Source organism: Anabrus simplex, chromosome 2 (assembly GCF_040414725.1).
Source record: "Anabrus simplex isolate iqAnaSimp1 chromosome 2, ASM4041472v1, whole genome shotgun sequence".
NCBI lineage: Eukaryota > Metazoa > Arthropoda > Insecta > Orthoptera > Tettigoniidae > Anabrus > Anabrus simplex.
The window spans coordinates 167,580,016-167,597,882 of record NC_090266.1 but is presented as its reverse complement, the minus strand read 5'-3'; the positions used below and the strand labels follow the sequence as shown (position 1 = coordinate 167,597,882).

At 37.5% G+C, this 17,867-nt stretch overlaps 1 protein-coding gene across 2 annotated transcripts in view; it reads right to left on the bottom strand.

The window, feature by feature from the left end:
- The window catches only part of LOC136862723 (uncharacterized), a 123,724-nt gene that overhangs the window by 75,376 nt on the left and 30,481 nt on the right, over positions 1-17,867 (bottom strand). Inside the window, exon 2 of one of the 2 annotated variants that reach the window (XM_067138945.2) lies at positions 10,835-11,042. The exons of the other annotated variant lie outside the window; for it this stretch is intronic. Within the exon in view, the coding sequence (XP_066995046.2) occupies positions 10,835-10,913 (79 nt within the window). The 5' untranslated portion in view covers positions 10,914-11,042. The remainder of the gene's footprint in view (positions 1-10,834; positions 11,043-17,867) is intronic. 2 annotated transcript variants of the gene reach the window in all.

The window sequence follows — 17,867 nt, the reverse complement described above, 5'->3', positions numbered from 1 at the left end:
TTGATCATCATGGGGAATGGTGAGAGAAAAAGGTTACTCATCAGCACAGTTGAAAATACTGGCTCGGGGAGACAGTGCAGTGACACTGCCACAAGCCAGAAGGAGGATTGCTGAAGAGCAAGAAGCAGAAGTGAACCACTTGCCAGTGGCTTCGCTGACAGCTACGCAGACCAAGGACACTGTCACTGGTGATGAGGACCAACCTGTGAGAATAGGTTTTTCACCGGATGTTGGAGAGGAGGCTGGAATCAGTACAACACTGGCAGTGGTAGGAAGCAGGACTAAAATAGAGGATCAAAAGAAAAATAAACAAGGACAGAATCTGAAAAACATATTGGGCCAAGAAGGTGATTTTGTAAATGCCAAGGGAAACAAAAAGGAAGGAAAGTTGGCAGTCTGGAGATACGTAGCTGTACTCATGGAAGTAACTTGATGCATACTGAAAATCTTGTCCTAACAGCCTCTCTGTTACTTGAACTGCACTGGTTTTCCTCCGAATTACTCCCCACTTCCTGACATATGCATCTATCCACCAATGCAAATGCTGTGTCCACTTTCTTCACATAACAGCCGTGGTACTAAGGCTCAGATTGCCGGACTGAGTGGCTCAGGCGGTTGAGGTGCTGGCCTTCTGACCCAACTTGGCAGGTTCGATCCCGGCTCGGTCCGGTGGTGTTTGAAGGTGTTCAAATACGTCAGCCTCGTGTCGGCAGATTTACTGGCGCGTAAAAGAACTGCTGCGGGGCTAAACTCCGGCACCTCGGCGTCTCCGAAAACCGTAAATGTAGTTAGTGGGACGTAAAGCAAATAACATTATTATTAAAGTCTCAGATTCATTTGAGCAATGCTTACATTTAGCCAATTTGGCTGCAGTGAAAACTGATGTTAGAGTGAGTTCTTGGATCAAAGTAATTTTGTAAGAAGGAAGTGAGTTCTCACCCAAATCCAGCTTTAAATCGATCTGTTTACAGACGGATTTTTTGTACGGGAATGAAAGCTGGATAGACTTGGGGTATCATATTCATGAGTTAGAAGTAATACACCTTAAATTGGTTAGAATGATTGCTGGTGCCAGCTGGTGTAAACAATGGCAGAAGAGTACTCAAATGAGGAGATAAAGGCCCAGTTAGGAATAACCTCGAAGAATTAATGCTATATATTGTACCAGTAAATGCCTGCAACAATGGCTAACTTTAAAAGCACGAAGAATAATGTATGAAGGATCATATGTGGTACATTCAATGGAGCTGGTACAGAGAGAGGCTTTCATAATGAACAAGGGTCCAGTTAACTATCAGTTTATTATCAATTAGGTCAGTATCTGTAGCGTCTCGTGTATAAGATCACAGGAGCACGTGAACACTTACATTATTACGGTGACATGACAATTAGTAATAATAAAAAAAAACAGTTTTGTTAGTTTTAAAAGTCTGTTTCCACTATGCAAACATTGAAATATAGCGCTTCTGCCAGACGGTCACAAGCTGGTGAGGACTGCAAAGTTCGGCAGTTTGCATAACTCGGATATGCGGGCAATGCTGCCTGTATGGGAATTCGGAGCACAGATTTTATGTGATCGTGGTCTGCAGAGGTACAAGCTGCCATGAACCCCCAAAGAGGGCAGCATTTGTCACGGTCACGGCCACATGCTGTATGACCAGACTTGTCAGTCAAACTTTCTTTTGTCTGCTAACACTACAAGAATGCAATGTAGCCAAACTATTAGCAAATACTGGTAGTTTCAATAGATTTAGAGACATTTTAAATCATTCGTTGTAGGATCCGCCACGTTTTTTTTCCTTGTCTTAGACTTTCATCAGCCGGGTTTATTTTACTGCACTTGGATATAAGTTAATTTTGTTTGTTCTTCATTGGTTAAGGTTATAAAAGATTGGCATTATAAATAATAATGCCGGGTACTGTACACAACCGTTACAATTCTCCACCAAATATTGGACTGGTACTACTGTTAGTGAATTCTACAATTTAAAAAGAAATTATGCTACCTGATTCATGAAATATCCTATAACTGTAAGATATGAATATAAACGATTCCAATAACTCGGAAAATGTTAGGTTAACACTTGTGCAATTCTGCTCACTGACTTGATCTTAAGCTGGTATGCACAGACAGACAAGGTATAAATGGGAGCAATGTTATATTCTTACTCTAATTTTGTTGCCGGACTGTTGTAACTTTTTTAGTGATTTGTCGGGATTGTGTATTGGGGAGCATTTTTCGTAAATAAGAGCTCCGTTAAAACGTCACGGAGTAATTGCGGGTCTTTGAGAATTGCAGTATTATTTCTGCTGCTGTGTGTGCATCATTTGTATATTATAAATATTATTGAAGCAGAGTTTATTTCTTTATATTATATTTTTCTTTATTTTTATATGTGTTTGACCGAGCTCGATAGCTGCAGTCGCTTAAGTGCGGCCAGTATCCAGTAATCGGGAGATAGTGGGTTCGAACCCCACTGTCGGCAGCCCTGAAGATGGTTTTCCGTGGTTTCCCATTTTTACACCAGGCAAGTGCTGGGGCTGTACCTTAATTAAGGCCACGGCCAATTCCTTCCCATTCATAGGCCTTTCCTATCCCATCGTCGCCATAAGACATATCTGTGTCGGTGCGACGTAAAGCAACTAGCAAAAAAAAATGTGTTTATGCGTGTAGTCAATAGTTATCGCGAATATAAATTAGTTATTCGTTCATACTCACTGGGTGAAGAACTATGTTATCTTTCATTTACAGTGATTAATGTTTCTTTGTACATACCTGTACCTACTCAGAGGAGCGTTAGTTCGAGGATATCAATTGTTTACTTTTCTGTCTGTTTTAAGCTAATATGAACATCCGGTTACTTCACCAACGAGACGTCGCTGGTCAATACCGTAATATATCACCTATACAATTTATCTTCGTTGGCTTATGCTACGAAATGACTCGAACACTGCAAGACAGGTTTACGACGTTTCCATCAGCATTCACCATAGGCACAATGAAGTTCCATCTGTGATGATCATCCATCATAGGCACCACGAAGTTCTAGCAGCATCCATTCGCCATAGGCATCATGAAATTCTGTCAGCTTCACCAGTTGCCATGGCCACCATGAAGTTCTAACAGCATCTTCAACTCCTATGGGCACCAAGAAGTTGTTGTAATAAGTCATGTAATGACTTAGATCGTAATCACTCATCGGAAGGTCCGTTGTCGAAGATCAGTTCGTTACCTACACTAAGTTTACACCCGTCTGTTTCAGTAGAGCCAGCAAGCAAAATGATTGTACGATTAAACTGAATATGTAATCACTCTTCTCTGTAGTAGAGTCCACAAGTGAAGTTAATGAACGATAAAATTTATTGTGTAACTAGCAAATGTACCCGTGCTTCGCTACGGTGTTCAACATTGTATTCGAATATCGAAGTAAACAGTGTACATGCAGTAAATAAGATTGTTTTAAAATTGCATGTCTCTTAGCGTTATCCGAGAAAGAGCGTGGGGATGTCCCCATACGTTGTTTCCAATGTAAAGTGTTTGTAATGGATTTGTGATATAACGGCAGGCTCACTTGTCTACTGCCATTCACAATCGAGTTGGGAAGTTTACATTATAATTGGAGGCCCCATTGCCTACTGCGCGGTCACAATCAAGTTGGGAGTGTTCGTTACAATGGCAGGCCCCATTTCCTACTCCCAAACAGATTACAGTCGAGGAGATTTTCTTATAATGGCAGGCAAATTCCCTATCACCATTAAAAATTGAGTTGTGCCGTTATCATTATAATGTCAGGCCGATTTTCCTACTGCCAGCCAGCTTACTGCCAGTCACACCAAGTTGGTGAGTTTCCATCAAAATAGCAGGCCACTATGCCTAATGCCAGTCACATTTTAGATGAGGACATTTGTTTATAATAGCGGGCACCCTTGCCTTCGGCCAAACACAATCGGGTAGGGAAGTTTTACACAAAACTGCATGCTCACTTGCCTTCTGCAAGTCAAATCGAGAAGCGAACTATTCATTACAATTGTAGACCTTCCTTACTAATGACAGTTACACAGGAGTTGGAGAAGGGCCCTTTCATACAGCCAGTCAAAGTCGGTGTGGGGAGTACTCATTACATTAGCAGACCCACCCTTTCTCGATCGCTACAAATCGACATCAGTGAATATATATAGATCGACATACGAAAGTATATGCGTGTTTACAATATTGAAGACCTTCATTTACAGATTAACTGCTACTAAACGTACGTCATATCGACAAAGAATTATACTATAAGACACGCCGGATTTAGTGCCCTAAATGGCTGGTCCTATGATATGTCATCTATTCTAGGGTCAGATTGAGTTAGAAACGTGGAACAGGGTAACGTTTTTGTAAGATTATCTCACATTACATTACTTTTCGGATAATTATGTGACAGCTACATACATAGAATTTGGCTCACAGATGGCTACTGGGTGGGCCGATTTTCGTGAAGAGTTTGATGATTCTGTATTTCATATAAGTAATCGAAAGTATGAATTATGCTTGTGAAAATTCCAAACTGACTTAACATCGATTAATAGAGAAAAATCAAGCGTAAAAGGGATACAGATACGGCAAAAAGTCATAAGACCAAGGTTGTAGATCATTCCAAATTGAACGGAGATTGTGCAATCTGTTATGTGATAGGAATTTCCGAAGGTCTGCACCATCATTTAAATTGCCTGCATATTTCGATATTCTTCGGGGATAAAAAGTGAAAAATGTAATAATCTAGGATGTTTTCCGTTCGTTACAGGCTAAAACGTATAATTTTTTCAAATTTCAATTATCTTCTTTTTCTTCTGGCAGATCTGGATTTTGGGCGAGGCGGGTAAAAATTAGGACTTCCAGGTAACTAAACCAAAAATTATGGAGATGATCATTATTACCCCTTAAACGGAAAGCTGTACGAAAATTTCGCCAAAATAGTCAGTGTAGAGGCACACAGTCGTTACGATTTGATTTATATAGATAAGGAATCTGCTCCATGTAAAACACCCTTCGGGCTATGTGCGCTGGACTTAACATGCAAAAGTGACCATTCATGATATCTCCCTTATTAATCCTACTGACGAAAAAATGCACATGAAAAAAAGGGTTTAGAGGTGGAATTCTATCACGTTTGGTCGATTTCGTCAGGTTGGTCTTGTTCTGTATATATTGTGGAAGAGTAAAATAACCATTTCGGTTCCCTATAAACCGCCAGTCCATTCCGGAACATGAAATGTTATTTAAGTTTAAAACCTACCTTTGGACAGGTGGATGCTAAATACAAAGTTTGGTTCGAATGTCTTCAGTAGTTTTCAAGTTGTAAGGAATACGCTTTACACGCACCCGCTCGTGAGTTAAGTCCGATGGGACTTGTAAAGAAAAACGGTCCGTTAATGATATCTCCCTTATTAATCCTCGTATCGAAATGATGCACATGAGGAAAAAGGTTTAGAAATTAATTTCTACCAAGGTAGGTAGATTTAAATTAACGTTGGTTGTGTATATTTTGTGGAAGTGCAAAATCACTGTTTCGGTTTCGTATAAACCCCCAGTCAGTTCAGAGATTTAGAAACAATATTTGCCCAAAACCTATCAAGGACAGGTGTATTCTAAATGTGAGTCTTGGTGGAAATACATCCAGTAGTTTGTAGCACACGCGTACATACGGCGTAATTAAGGAAGAAAATAATACAGTTAAGAAACTTGAAAGTAATAGAAAATGGATTATAACTGAGGACAGCCGGATAACGACAAATATGTAAATGCCAAGTGAATGTATTGGAAAATCAAATGCCCCTCAATAAATTATGCTAGTGTGAGTTATGGATATAATAAAGCGGTAACAGAGGATAAATTTAGGTCCAGTGATTCTTAGGTAAACAAATAATAAGAAGATGACTAATGGTGTTATTACTTAATCTATTCGAGGGCGGTTATAACATCCAACGATATTCCGCCAATATCCCGCAGATAGGCCGATTGACGCCTCTCTTGCCTTCTACCCAAGGAACAACCACGAATTTAAAAGCATGATGAGGAAAATGGCAATACGTTACTTCCCTGCTGGCATGCAGTCAGAGACGTTGCCATGGTAACCTGTAGGTTCGTTGTCGGTCTGTCGGTCACTCAATGCAGAGCATGATACCAGCGGAAAATTGTAAATTTCTCCGTCATGTGAAGAGTAAGGTAAATTATGAACATAACGAAAGTTGTTTATAATGAAGAGACGTTTCACGTACGGTAAACTAAGTTTACAGAAAATCAATAGTATAAGAGAAAATGGAGGAAAACCATTCTGGTTTTCCTATAAACCCCCGTCTATTCAAGGATTTTAAAATAATATGCATATCAAAACCTTCCCCGGGATGAGTATACTCTAAATATGAAGTTTCGTTGAGATCTATCCAGCCGTTTCGAAGTGATGGTGGAAAAACCATTCAGGTTTTCCTATAAACCCCCCGTCTATTCAAAGATTTTAAAATAATATGCATATCGAAACCTTCCCCGGGATGAGTGTACTCCAAATATGAAGTTTGGTTGTGATCTATCCAGCCGTTTCGACGTGATGGTGGAAAAACCATTCTGGTTTTCTTATAATCCCCCGTGTATGCAAAGATTTTAAAATGATATGCATATCGAAACCTTTCCCGGGATGAGTATACTCTAAATATGAAGTTTGGTTGAGATCTATCCAGCCGTTTCGACGTGATGGTGGAAAAACCATTCTGGTTTTCCTATAAACCCCCCGTGTATTCAAAGATTTTAAAACGATATGCATATCGAAACCTTCCCCGGGATGAGTATACTCTAAATATGAAGTTTGGTTGAGATCTATCCAGCCGTTTCGACGTGATGGTGGAACAGACAAACAGACAAACAGACAAACAGACAAACAAACAGACACGAAACGTAAAAACCACCGATTCGGTCTTGAGTTGACCTAAAACGGATAAATATCTGAAAAATTGGCAAAACAGAAGAAATTACAGACAGCGGACCCCCTACAATTTTATTTATATAGATTACTAGTCTCTGTAGTAGAGTCACCAAACGAAGTATATTGACGTACCTATAATTTGGAACACTTGATGGTACTGTTCTTCAATTACCGTACGAAATCTTTAAATTTACTGTAAATATCATTTTAACAACCGGCGTAGTTAAATGTCACTAGTGGCAGTAATGCACGAGCCCTTTAAAATGTTTATGCCGCAGAAACAAATATGAGTCTGAATTGTTTGACAAAAAATAAAGGCAAGTCTGCAGGTAGTGTCTTGGCAAATTATTTAACACTCGGCGCAGAAAATAATGTAAGTTCCATGTTCACGTCGCAGAAATATACTTAAATTGTTAAGTGTCACGACACTGAAATAATTACGCGTCTTCAAGTATTGTCTTGGCGAGTATTTAACATTCGAAACAGAAGATAGCATAAGTTACATGCTCATGCTGCACAAATAATACGTACAAGTCCTCAAATATCGTAACAATGAAATGATCACAAGTATCCAAGTACTCTCTTGGCGAATATTCAAACACTCGAACTAGAAGATAGTGTATGTTACACGTTTATACTCCAGAAATAATAAACGTCCTCAAATGTAACGGCACAGAAATAATTACCAGCCTTCAAGTAATACCTTAACATATTAATCAAACACTCGAAGCAGAAGATAGGATAAGTTAAATATATATACCTTGGCACCCTGCACTAAGTTCTCAAATAGTGCATATTATGACACTGAAATAATATAAGTCCATAAGTCTTGCCTTAGCAAATTATTCAGACACCTTGAGTGTCACACATTCGTGCAAACTTTAAGTTCGTAAGTGGACACTGCGGATCGCCCACTTCGTATCTCGCACTATGTTACGCGAATGGCGGTCTCCGTAGAACTTTCGCATCAGCTGCTTGGCTGACAAGCACGAAGGAACTAAACTGATCGAACTGCTTTTCACCGGGCTTATATAGCTAGAAAGGGAGCAGTTTGAGTTATAGTCCGTCCATTCTGCACCAGCTGTCGTATTTCTTTCCTTATGAGCAATAAGACCCTTAAAATCATCTTAAAATGTAGTCATTTGTTTGGGTACTATAGGGATATACTTGTAATTGGTATTGTTTATAATTTATTCCAATGATTTAGGAAGATATTAAAATGAATGCGATATGAGCTGTTTGCTCTTTGTGACGTGTAGCTCGGTGCTGCGGCATATATCATTCCCTCCACACTGGAACTTGTGTGGGTGTAGTACTTCGAATCGCTGGAAATTAATTCGCATTTTCCACTCAGGACAATTTCTGTACCGGTGTTACTGTACAATATATAAACTGGGTTCCGTGATGAGCTAATGTGAGGTGAATAGAGGAAGGTAGCTTAAGTAGGAAAATAATAGATTCGGCCATTTCAGGGTACGAGGGAGATTAACATGACGTTGATTAGGCTGGGTTTTTCATCATTTAATGGTAAGAGGTGCGTAACTAAGGGAGGCTACAGAGCCAGTTGGAAATCGCGTATTATGGAGGCATTTTGTTAATTGACAGAAGCTTGCAGATTGAATGCTGAGTCACAAAACACTATATTGAACACCTATTGTGCCCGTTAGCGGCGCAGAGTCACGATGAACCACGAGGGTGGACCGTTTGTAGGCCAATAGGATACATGACAAGGAAAAGGAAGATATGAGGTATATCAACTACACTAGAAATGAAAAATCAGACGTGGAACAACCCAATTTATTAACAAATTACTCAGTAAAAAATAAAATTATTAGTCAAAATCATCAATTGAATCTCATAACTTTATATAAATGACTTCCGAAGTGGTTCTTGTAAGTCGGCCAGTTGAATTCAACAAAGAATCGAATTTATATTAATTCATAATTATTATTTACACTATGGTAATTTATTTTACTAAAAATAAATTATTCTTCGAACAACTACTTCGATTAACGAAATATTATAGTCATTAACTTTCAATGTGATAACTCACGTATCCTCGAATTAATTTACTAATCACTCGTTAATTCTCAAACTCAGAAAACACATTGTTTTAAGTTAGCATCACTTTGGCTGAGGTATTATTAACGTAAGATATAAAGCACTCAATGGTGAACTGTTAATTACACATTGTTCAATATTCCCTACCGTGACTAAAATATGTCATGATCTCGCCAGGTTAACTTATTGATCTCAAGTTGATAAAAAGAAAAGTTAAGGATATAAATCTTTCAATTTCTGAGGAGCAAGTTATTGAACGCGGAAATACAGTCACAATATAGCGACTCATCACAAAAAATCTCTTATAGCCATTGCAGAAAATGACGTTTAACCACAAATAAATCACACAGTTAAAATTACGGTGCTCTGAAAAAATCACAAGACACAACTCATCACAACAAAGTAATTCCAAAAGTGCACAAAAGTGGTACACGCTATTCACAAGGTTTTTACGAGTATTATTCTAACACCATTATTATTAGCGTAATAATTATTAGCAAGAAGTGAATGACGTCGGAAATAATCATGTCGAAGATCCTATAATTTTATTCCTCTATTAATTGAACACCGTAAACTAGGTCTGTGACTGAATTGAAATTAGGTCACTTGTCTAGTCTAACTCAATTATGAAACTCCAACCATGTCCACAATTTCGAATACAATAATTTGAATAATTTAGTGAGATGAGCCGAGTGCCCGACCTTTCGGCCGAATGGTCAGCATTGAGACCTTCGGTTCAAAGGGCCCCGGGTTCGATTTCCGGCCGGGTCGGGGATTTTAATCGCGTTTGATTAATGCTTCTGGCTTGGGGACTGGGTGTTTGTGTTTGTTCCAACACTTTCTTCTTCACTTTCGGACAATACACTGCACTGTCAACCACCACAGAAACACGCTATAGTGATTGAGTGATTGGAGTTCGGAAGGGCTAAATCCACATGTGCGACACAGCTCGTACCCGCGACCACACACGTGTGGGAAAAGCGGTAGATGAAAAAAGAGAGTGAGATGAGCGGGATAAAATGCAATAAAGTTCTTATCTTTATTTAGCATAGCCAGGGATTATTCCTAATGGCATGCTGTCTTAGTTGGGTATGTAGTAAAACTACAAAAAATCATTAACATGATACTCCACAAGAAATCAATAACAATTTACAATTGGTGCTCTGAAATATTCCACAACATTATAAAAGGCACGACGACCTAACTGTATTTTCCAACACCTTAGCAAATTCACGTAGGAAAAAAGAACTGAGCCACAGATTAACATCAGCAAATATCAAAACAATATTAAGTACTCAACTCATATAATTAATTACATAGGTATGTATATTCACAAACATAATATAAGACGATGCTAGAGTTAATTTATTAATCATTGTTATTCATCCTAATAACCTGCCATGCTCGAAAATTAAGGAAAATATAAGTTAACTATCTAAATGATAGAGCATGTCCATCTGGATGACCCCGCTTAAATCCATTTTTATTGTCCAGATGAAAATATTACTAAAATGACTCTTTAACCTCATTGGTTTAAAGTCTGGGTTCATGATTATTAAATCCTGGAGTTTACATATTTATGACGATGCACTTGAGAATATTGTAACTGAAGAAATCACTCCTATAAACCATGACTACATGTCATATAAATATGAAATATATCTTTCAATTCTATGCTAACAAGTGGTGTGAAAGGTGAAATGGAAAGGGTACTATAATGAAACTCAACCCAACAGAATTATACTACTCTACAGAAATAGTGGTGAGATCATTACATTAACAACTAAATTGGTTCAAGTGATAAAATATTGTACTCAGTTTTGTAGTCTTGGTAAGTCTCGGGGTCACTCCACTTCTCCTGGGTGTTCCATCACTGAGATCAGGGCGTCGCATTCAGCTAAGCCTTCCATGCTTTCTATCCAATTACAGTGTGAAGCGTTCTCTACCACAAAATTCCACCGTCGGAAAATCACGCTTGAAGTTGGCGTAACGACGAGAATTCCAGTGAAGTCTTCTGCAGATCTGAAAACTAAGAACAATTCTAATTATTGGGTTCCAGTCTACGTGAAAATTCAGCTATCACAGTAGCATGGAGACTACTTAACATGTCACTCGAACAGTCAAAGGAGAGCGATTTCACTGCACAACCCCTTTTTAACACTCGCCAAAATTACTGACGTAAAACGGAAATGCATTCGTTTTGGTTGTTAATGATGTCGTTTGCAATGTATTAATAGACAACGCAGAATTTCCATTTTTAACACAGTGAAATTATCACGGGAATACACACACAGCTTCTCATGATAGTAGAAAGATGATATAAGTTTACTTTAATAAAAGCAATACTACAATGAAATAACTGGTTTGTGATACTGCTGGCTGCCGAGCTTTACCAGCTAGCGGTATCGTCTGCCTTCCTCGCTCCAAATTGATTAGGTGGTAGACGTCACAATCACTTGACATGCTGATTGCTGGACAAGCTAAGGATAATGAAAGGGACAGTATGTATGTATGTATGTATGTATGTATGTATGTATGTATGTATGTATGTATGTATGTATGTATGTATGTATGTATGTATGTATGTATGTATGTATGTATGTATGTATGTATGTATGTATGTAATTACAAGTAAAAAGTAACTAATCTCATTTTGTTCCGTATTGAAGATACAATAAGTAAACTCTTTCAAGATTAAAATTATTGTGTCCACCTTTTCAATACAAATATATATATTTTAGTGGTTAAATTCTACATGAATGAAACACACCACTAAAATATATATATATTTGTATTGAAAAGGTGGACACAAGAATTTTAATCTTGAAAGAGGTTACTTATTGTATGTATGTATGTATGTATGTATGTATGTATGTGTGTATGTATGTATGTATGTATGTATGTATGTATGTATGTATGTATGTATGTATGTATGTATGTATGTAGGCAGGCAGTAAAGGAGTCTCCTTTTATAGCTCATACTAAAGGAGCTAAGGATTGGCTTGCGTGTTTTGTTATACAAATAAGTATTAAAAACAATGAATATTTTTCCTTCCTTATTTATTTTTTGATATGTCCTTGCCGATTCAGGCGTTCTATATTTTACATCGCACGAACATGTCAATTTCGAACCAACTTGAGATAAAAGTTCCTCTATCATGCAAGGTCTCTCAGTGGATCATACGCTATTTTGGCCATATAATGCGCCGAGGCGATGGTCTTCAAAAGTTGATCGTTGATGTCAAAATTCAAGGAACCAGACCACGAGGACGAGTACCGAAGCGATGGATCGACATGGTGAATGGCCCTTTACAGACTTCTCTCCGAGTTACGACACTGATGGCTTCGGATACAGAAGAATGGCAGACTCATCAACTAGATAGCTGAACTATGATAGTCACGATGCCTCAGCCATTGGTCACAAATAATGAGAATGCGATATTTTACATTAAAATAACAGGAGTTAATAATTGTTTCGTAAATCAAGTTCCGGTCTAAAGCATGTCCCATTCTACAGCTTTATTATTCTTGTTCCCTAGCAAGACTTGGTTTACATTAATCCAAGCAGTTAGTCTCAAATGGGGAAACAATCCTGATGTCTAAGTAATTATAGTGAATTTTCTTAGTTTTTGAAACAAATTGATATCACTGTGGCTGTTGTTCATTGTAAGTGTTGTTGGTGTGGTCAGGGCCTGAAGTAAATGAGAAACTTTGTTGCACGGGTTTCATGGCAAAATAAACTCTGATTTAGGCTATTTGTCTGCGACCAGAATTTGGTTGATGAAATTTATTATTATTATTATTATTATTATTATTATTATTATTATTATTATTATTATTATTATTATTATTATTATTTGATGTGTTCATAGAATACATCAGTGAAAGGCAAGGTTCCTGTGAATAGGCTGAGAGCGGCTGCAGCCCTTGAGTGGACAGTCTATAGGTTGGCATTTGTAACATCACGCACCAGTCTGCTAAAATAACACCAATGAAAATTTCTCAAGGATTACTTTAATGAAACATTCTCTTTTACAGTGTGCCACCGACGAATATTCTGAAATGCTTGATGAATTACAGGGATAGTTCCAATTAAGATTCCAGGACTTGGACTATCTTGGTTGACATGTTAGCAACTCCAATCTCAGTAAATGTGGATTCCGTCGCCTCGCTGTTACAGCTATAAATCATTATATCCAATGTGACAGGGAGCAAAAGGACAAATTTAGAACAAATCACATTTGATAGATTACTACCATAATTTACCCCGTTCAAGGTTCCCATGTTTTCATAATCATGCAGCTAGCAAAATGCCCGTAGCTTCGGAAGTAAATTTATATTACTGATGTATATCCACATTTAGCGCAAAAAGAGAAACTAAATATTACAATAGCACAGTAACACATTATCCTTATAAGTTATGGGACTGACAGAAGAGCTCTTTCTTAATAAATGCTGTTTCCTTCAGATTTCAAATAATACAAATACAGTGAATTATAAATATAAAATTAATATTGAAGAACTCAAAGTTGTTCACTTTGTTAATGTCTTAGGGGTAATTGTTACAAGAAATGTATCTTTCACTGAGCATATTAATACAATGGTTCTTGATTCCTGTAAGAAATTGGGTTTTTTAATTAGAAATTCAAGAGGTTTCACTAACACGTATGCAATCGCCTTATTGTCCAATAGTATTGTGCGATCAAAACTTGAGTATTCATGTATAGTTTGGTCTCCATATTGAGAGAGTGCAGAAACGCTTTTTAAGATATCTTCATCATAGAAAATAGAAGATATTCCCCTTTGGAAGTTATGTTTCATGCGAATTTTCATTGAATGAATTTAAATATATATCGCTAGCCAGTAGGCGTGTAATAGCTCAACAAATTTATCTCTATGAGATTGTTAATGCATTAATTGACGGTAATAGTTTGATCCACGAGTTATGCTTTAATGTTAGAAAAGGAAATTTAAGATTTCGGCAATTGTTTATAACTCCAGTCTCCAAAACTGTATTTTTAAGAACTCTCCGTTTATCAATATGTGTGAGACATACAATAACTTAATAATTAATAAATATCAGATAGACCTTGACTTTGCTTGGGAATATGACACACATGTAAATATATTAAAAGTATTGTACTAATCGAAGTGATTTGTTTATATGTATAATATTTATATGATTTGATTACATATTTTTTACGTAGTAACAGATTTCTGTATATGAGATACTGTCTTACACATTTCATACAGAGCATTATCATCTCATTTACACAGCATTTTCATATTTTCTTCTTTTTGGTACTTCTGTGTTATTTGTGTCAAATAATTTGTAAAAGCCACCTGTAATTTGAGTGTGCCTCTATTGGTGGCACATTTAGTAAATAAATAAATAAACACCTGGTGGCCAGTACTGCAAGAGTCATCAGTTCAGTGCCGTGTGTGTTCCCGACTGTTCATTAGTGATGACAAATCTCTTATAGCACAACGCACTTCTTTGAAGACGGAGGATATAAGGAAACAGAAAAAATGTGCACAGGGCATAATCATGGAGAAAAATAATTTTAGCGTATTGAAGAAATATAAAAACATGGTAATAAATGAACACGGCTGTCAAGAAAATATCAACAACAGTGAAGGCAATTTTGAGACCGTGGCAATGTAACTAGAGAGTTGTTTGACAATTAGGTCAAAACCTCTTTCTTGACACATGTTGGCTGTCGATCCTTGTAACATCTGGATTCGTATGGACCTCACAATGATTCATTCAAGATAGCATGTGTTGTAAGAGCAGATGGATATAGTGAAGAGTAAGAAAAGTTGTTGACTTGCCTCCAGGTACAATAGATTCACAGAAACAATTGGATTTGCACTACAATCGCATGTAAAAACATATTCGTATGTAAATATTCCATAACAAGAATTCCCTGGTGAACAATGCCTTCAGAGTAGGAATAACACCATAAAGCTTCAATCGCGTGTTCATTAACGATTTCTACCACCAGGATTTGAGAATTTGGATATTAACTGGACTTCAATCTTGGAAGGCCAAGAGATACGACAGAACAACTGATTACTTTAATAAAAAATGTTGTGGACATTGTACAGTAAACTATTGAAATACAGTAATGCACAGCCATAATCAAATGTGGTTGGTGCAAGGTGATTTTATCACTTCTTTATCCAGTATCATTGCTGTACAAATGATATTCCTTTAATATATTTCAGAACAACACTACATAAATTTACATCAACATACTTCACTTATGTTGCTGGTTCGAGGAAAGGATGCATGACTATAATAACAATTTTAAAAAGTATTTTGAACGATGTATCAATAATATTTTTTCTATTTTTTACACAACAAGAATTTTGTTTTGTTGATGCTGCAAAGCACTCGACTTTCAGCCTCATCATTCGTAAGCTCTTGAGTGGTGCTACATTAGTATTTTGCTTTACCTTTTACTGTTGAATATAGATATACTTGAATTGTATACATTTCTTTCTGTCACTATAGATCTTTAACTGTAAGATATTGTGTATGTTTGGTTCACCATACGTATGTGGGCAGCTATTTTCCGTTATGAGACTGGATAAATCTAGTTCAGAAAACAGGTGTCCGACGAAACTCCGAAAGCTGTTCTTGGATTAAAAGGTATGCAGAATATAAAACGGAATAATGAATGCATTTTTTTACAAGTTGCTTTACGTCGCACCGACACAGATAGGTCTTAAGGCGACGATGGGATAGGAAGGGGCTAGGAGTGGGAAGGAAGCGTCCGTGGCTTTAGTTAAGATACAGCCCCAGCATTTGCCTGGTGTGAAAATGGGAAACCACGGAAAACCATCTTCAGGGCTGCCGACAGTGGGGTTCGAAACCACTATCTCCCGATTACTGGATACTGGCCGCACTTAAGCGACTGCAGCTATCGAGCTCGGTAATTAATGCTTGGTTAAGGGCAAAAGTGATAGGCAAACAATAAGACATCCATATTTTTAAAAGCAGATGCGTTGTTTTTAACACAAGCATCGTGCAAATTTTGTGAAAATGAGCGAGAAGTCATTGCAGTTATAGGTATAGTATTAAAATATTTGCTGTGGTAAATTTGTAAATGGAGTTAAATATTATTACAAACATTCATGAGTTAATTTAGTACATAAATTCCGTCAGGTTATGGGTATCGGACGTCACTGACCCACCGAAGCCAAAGCAAGAGTCCTGTGAACAACACGCGCTTCAGGAAGAGAAAGAGCTAGTTCACTAAGGCTAAATCTGCCCATCACTGGTATACCGGGTGAACACTTACATACAGGTCAGTATGTTGGGTTGCCTAATGTGTAGGGACCTGAGAGGACTGAATACGAGGAAGGGAATATGAAACAGGAGCTGATGGATCATTTCAAGTACTTAGGATACGTGGTAATAGACTAACATAGAATGTATTTGACCTCGAACACTAAGAACTGAATGAAAACATGCTGATAATATAATTAGCTCAACACAGAATTAGAGGTATGTGTCATATTCATGCAAAACTTTGCATCTGACCACAAGATACAGTACATTTGAATGATAACCAATTAAGATCTAAGAGAGGAACTCTGAATACACTAAGAAGTAAAATATCAATGTGATAGACCAAAAGAAAATATTTCAATGTTGGGACAATATTGCTACATTTCCCATCAGTAATATCACAAAATATCTGCTTAAAATAATATGATACCTGAACAAAGAACGTTTTTAGAATGACCTGATACTGTTGTAAAGCTGTTCGATTTTCAAAGTGCACATGTGGGACTTTTTTAGTTTGCTTTAAATCACACCAACACAGATAGGTCTTATGGCAACGATGGGATAGGAATGGGCTAGGAGTGGGAAGGAAACGGCCATGCCTGGTAAGAAAATGGGAAACAACTGAAAACCATTTTCAGAGCTACCGACAGAGGGGTATGAGCCCACTTCCTTCCGAATGCAGGCTCACAGCTGCGCGGCCCTAACCGCACGGTCACCTCGCTCGGTGTGTGGGATTTTAATGGAGTAGTCAATTTAAAAGTAAACAATAAGCATAAATGATTAAATCCACTCTTTCACATTCATCAACACTTCGACAATCAAACAATCCAATAGCAAAAGCCACATTAATGACATTGTCAAACGATGATATTGATATGTCAATATGCCTCTTGCCAAGCATATTGCAACATAGGCTTCCTGATTGTATACCACAGAGTGAGGTTTGATGATGAAATGTTTATCGAGTAATATTACTTATGGCTTTTCGCGCTGTAGTCCCATAAAATTAAAGATCTTTCTAAAATAAAACTTGTATTTCTTATAGAAGTACCAGCACACATAAAGGTGTTGGCAATATTTTGTTGCCTTCAGCGTCATTGTTTAGGAAACTTTCATCTAAAAGGGTACGATCGTAATTGCTTAACCAGGAATCACAAGTTAGAAAACTTTTCATATTCTGTTTTGTCATTCTTCCACCTTTACTGCACTTGTTTCCACCTGTTTCTCTGAAACATTTGGGCCAAAAGTGCCTTGTGCTTCTTGAAAGCAAATGCACAGCTAGTTATCTAATCTACCACTCACTGATACAGCCACATCAGTTGTGTAGAGCCATACACAGACTGCAACACAGCTGGTGTATTTTGTCCCCTCTGTGAGATAGTGTTGAAAATTAAGACATTTCATAATGAAATTGAGTTAGGTCACCGTTCCAAACATTTTCTTTGCACACATTTCTCTTCTTTAGATATCTCTTCACTTCTTGTGCCGCCTGACAAACTGATGATATATTTCTATGTTTTTACGTGTGACGAACGTTACTGATAAGGATA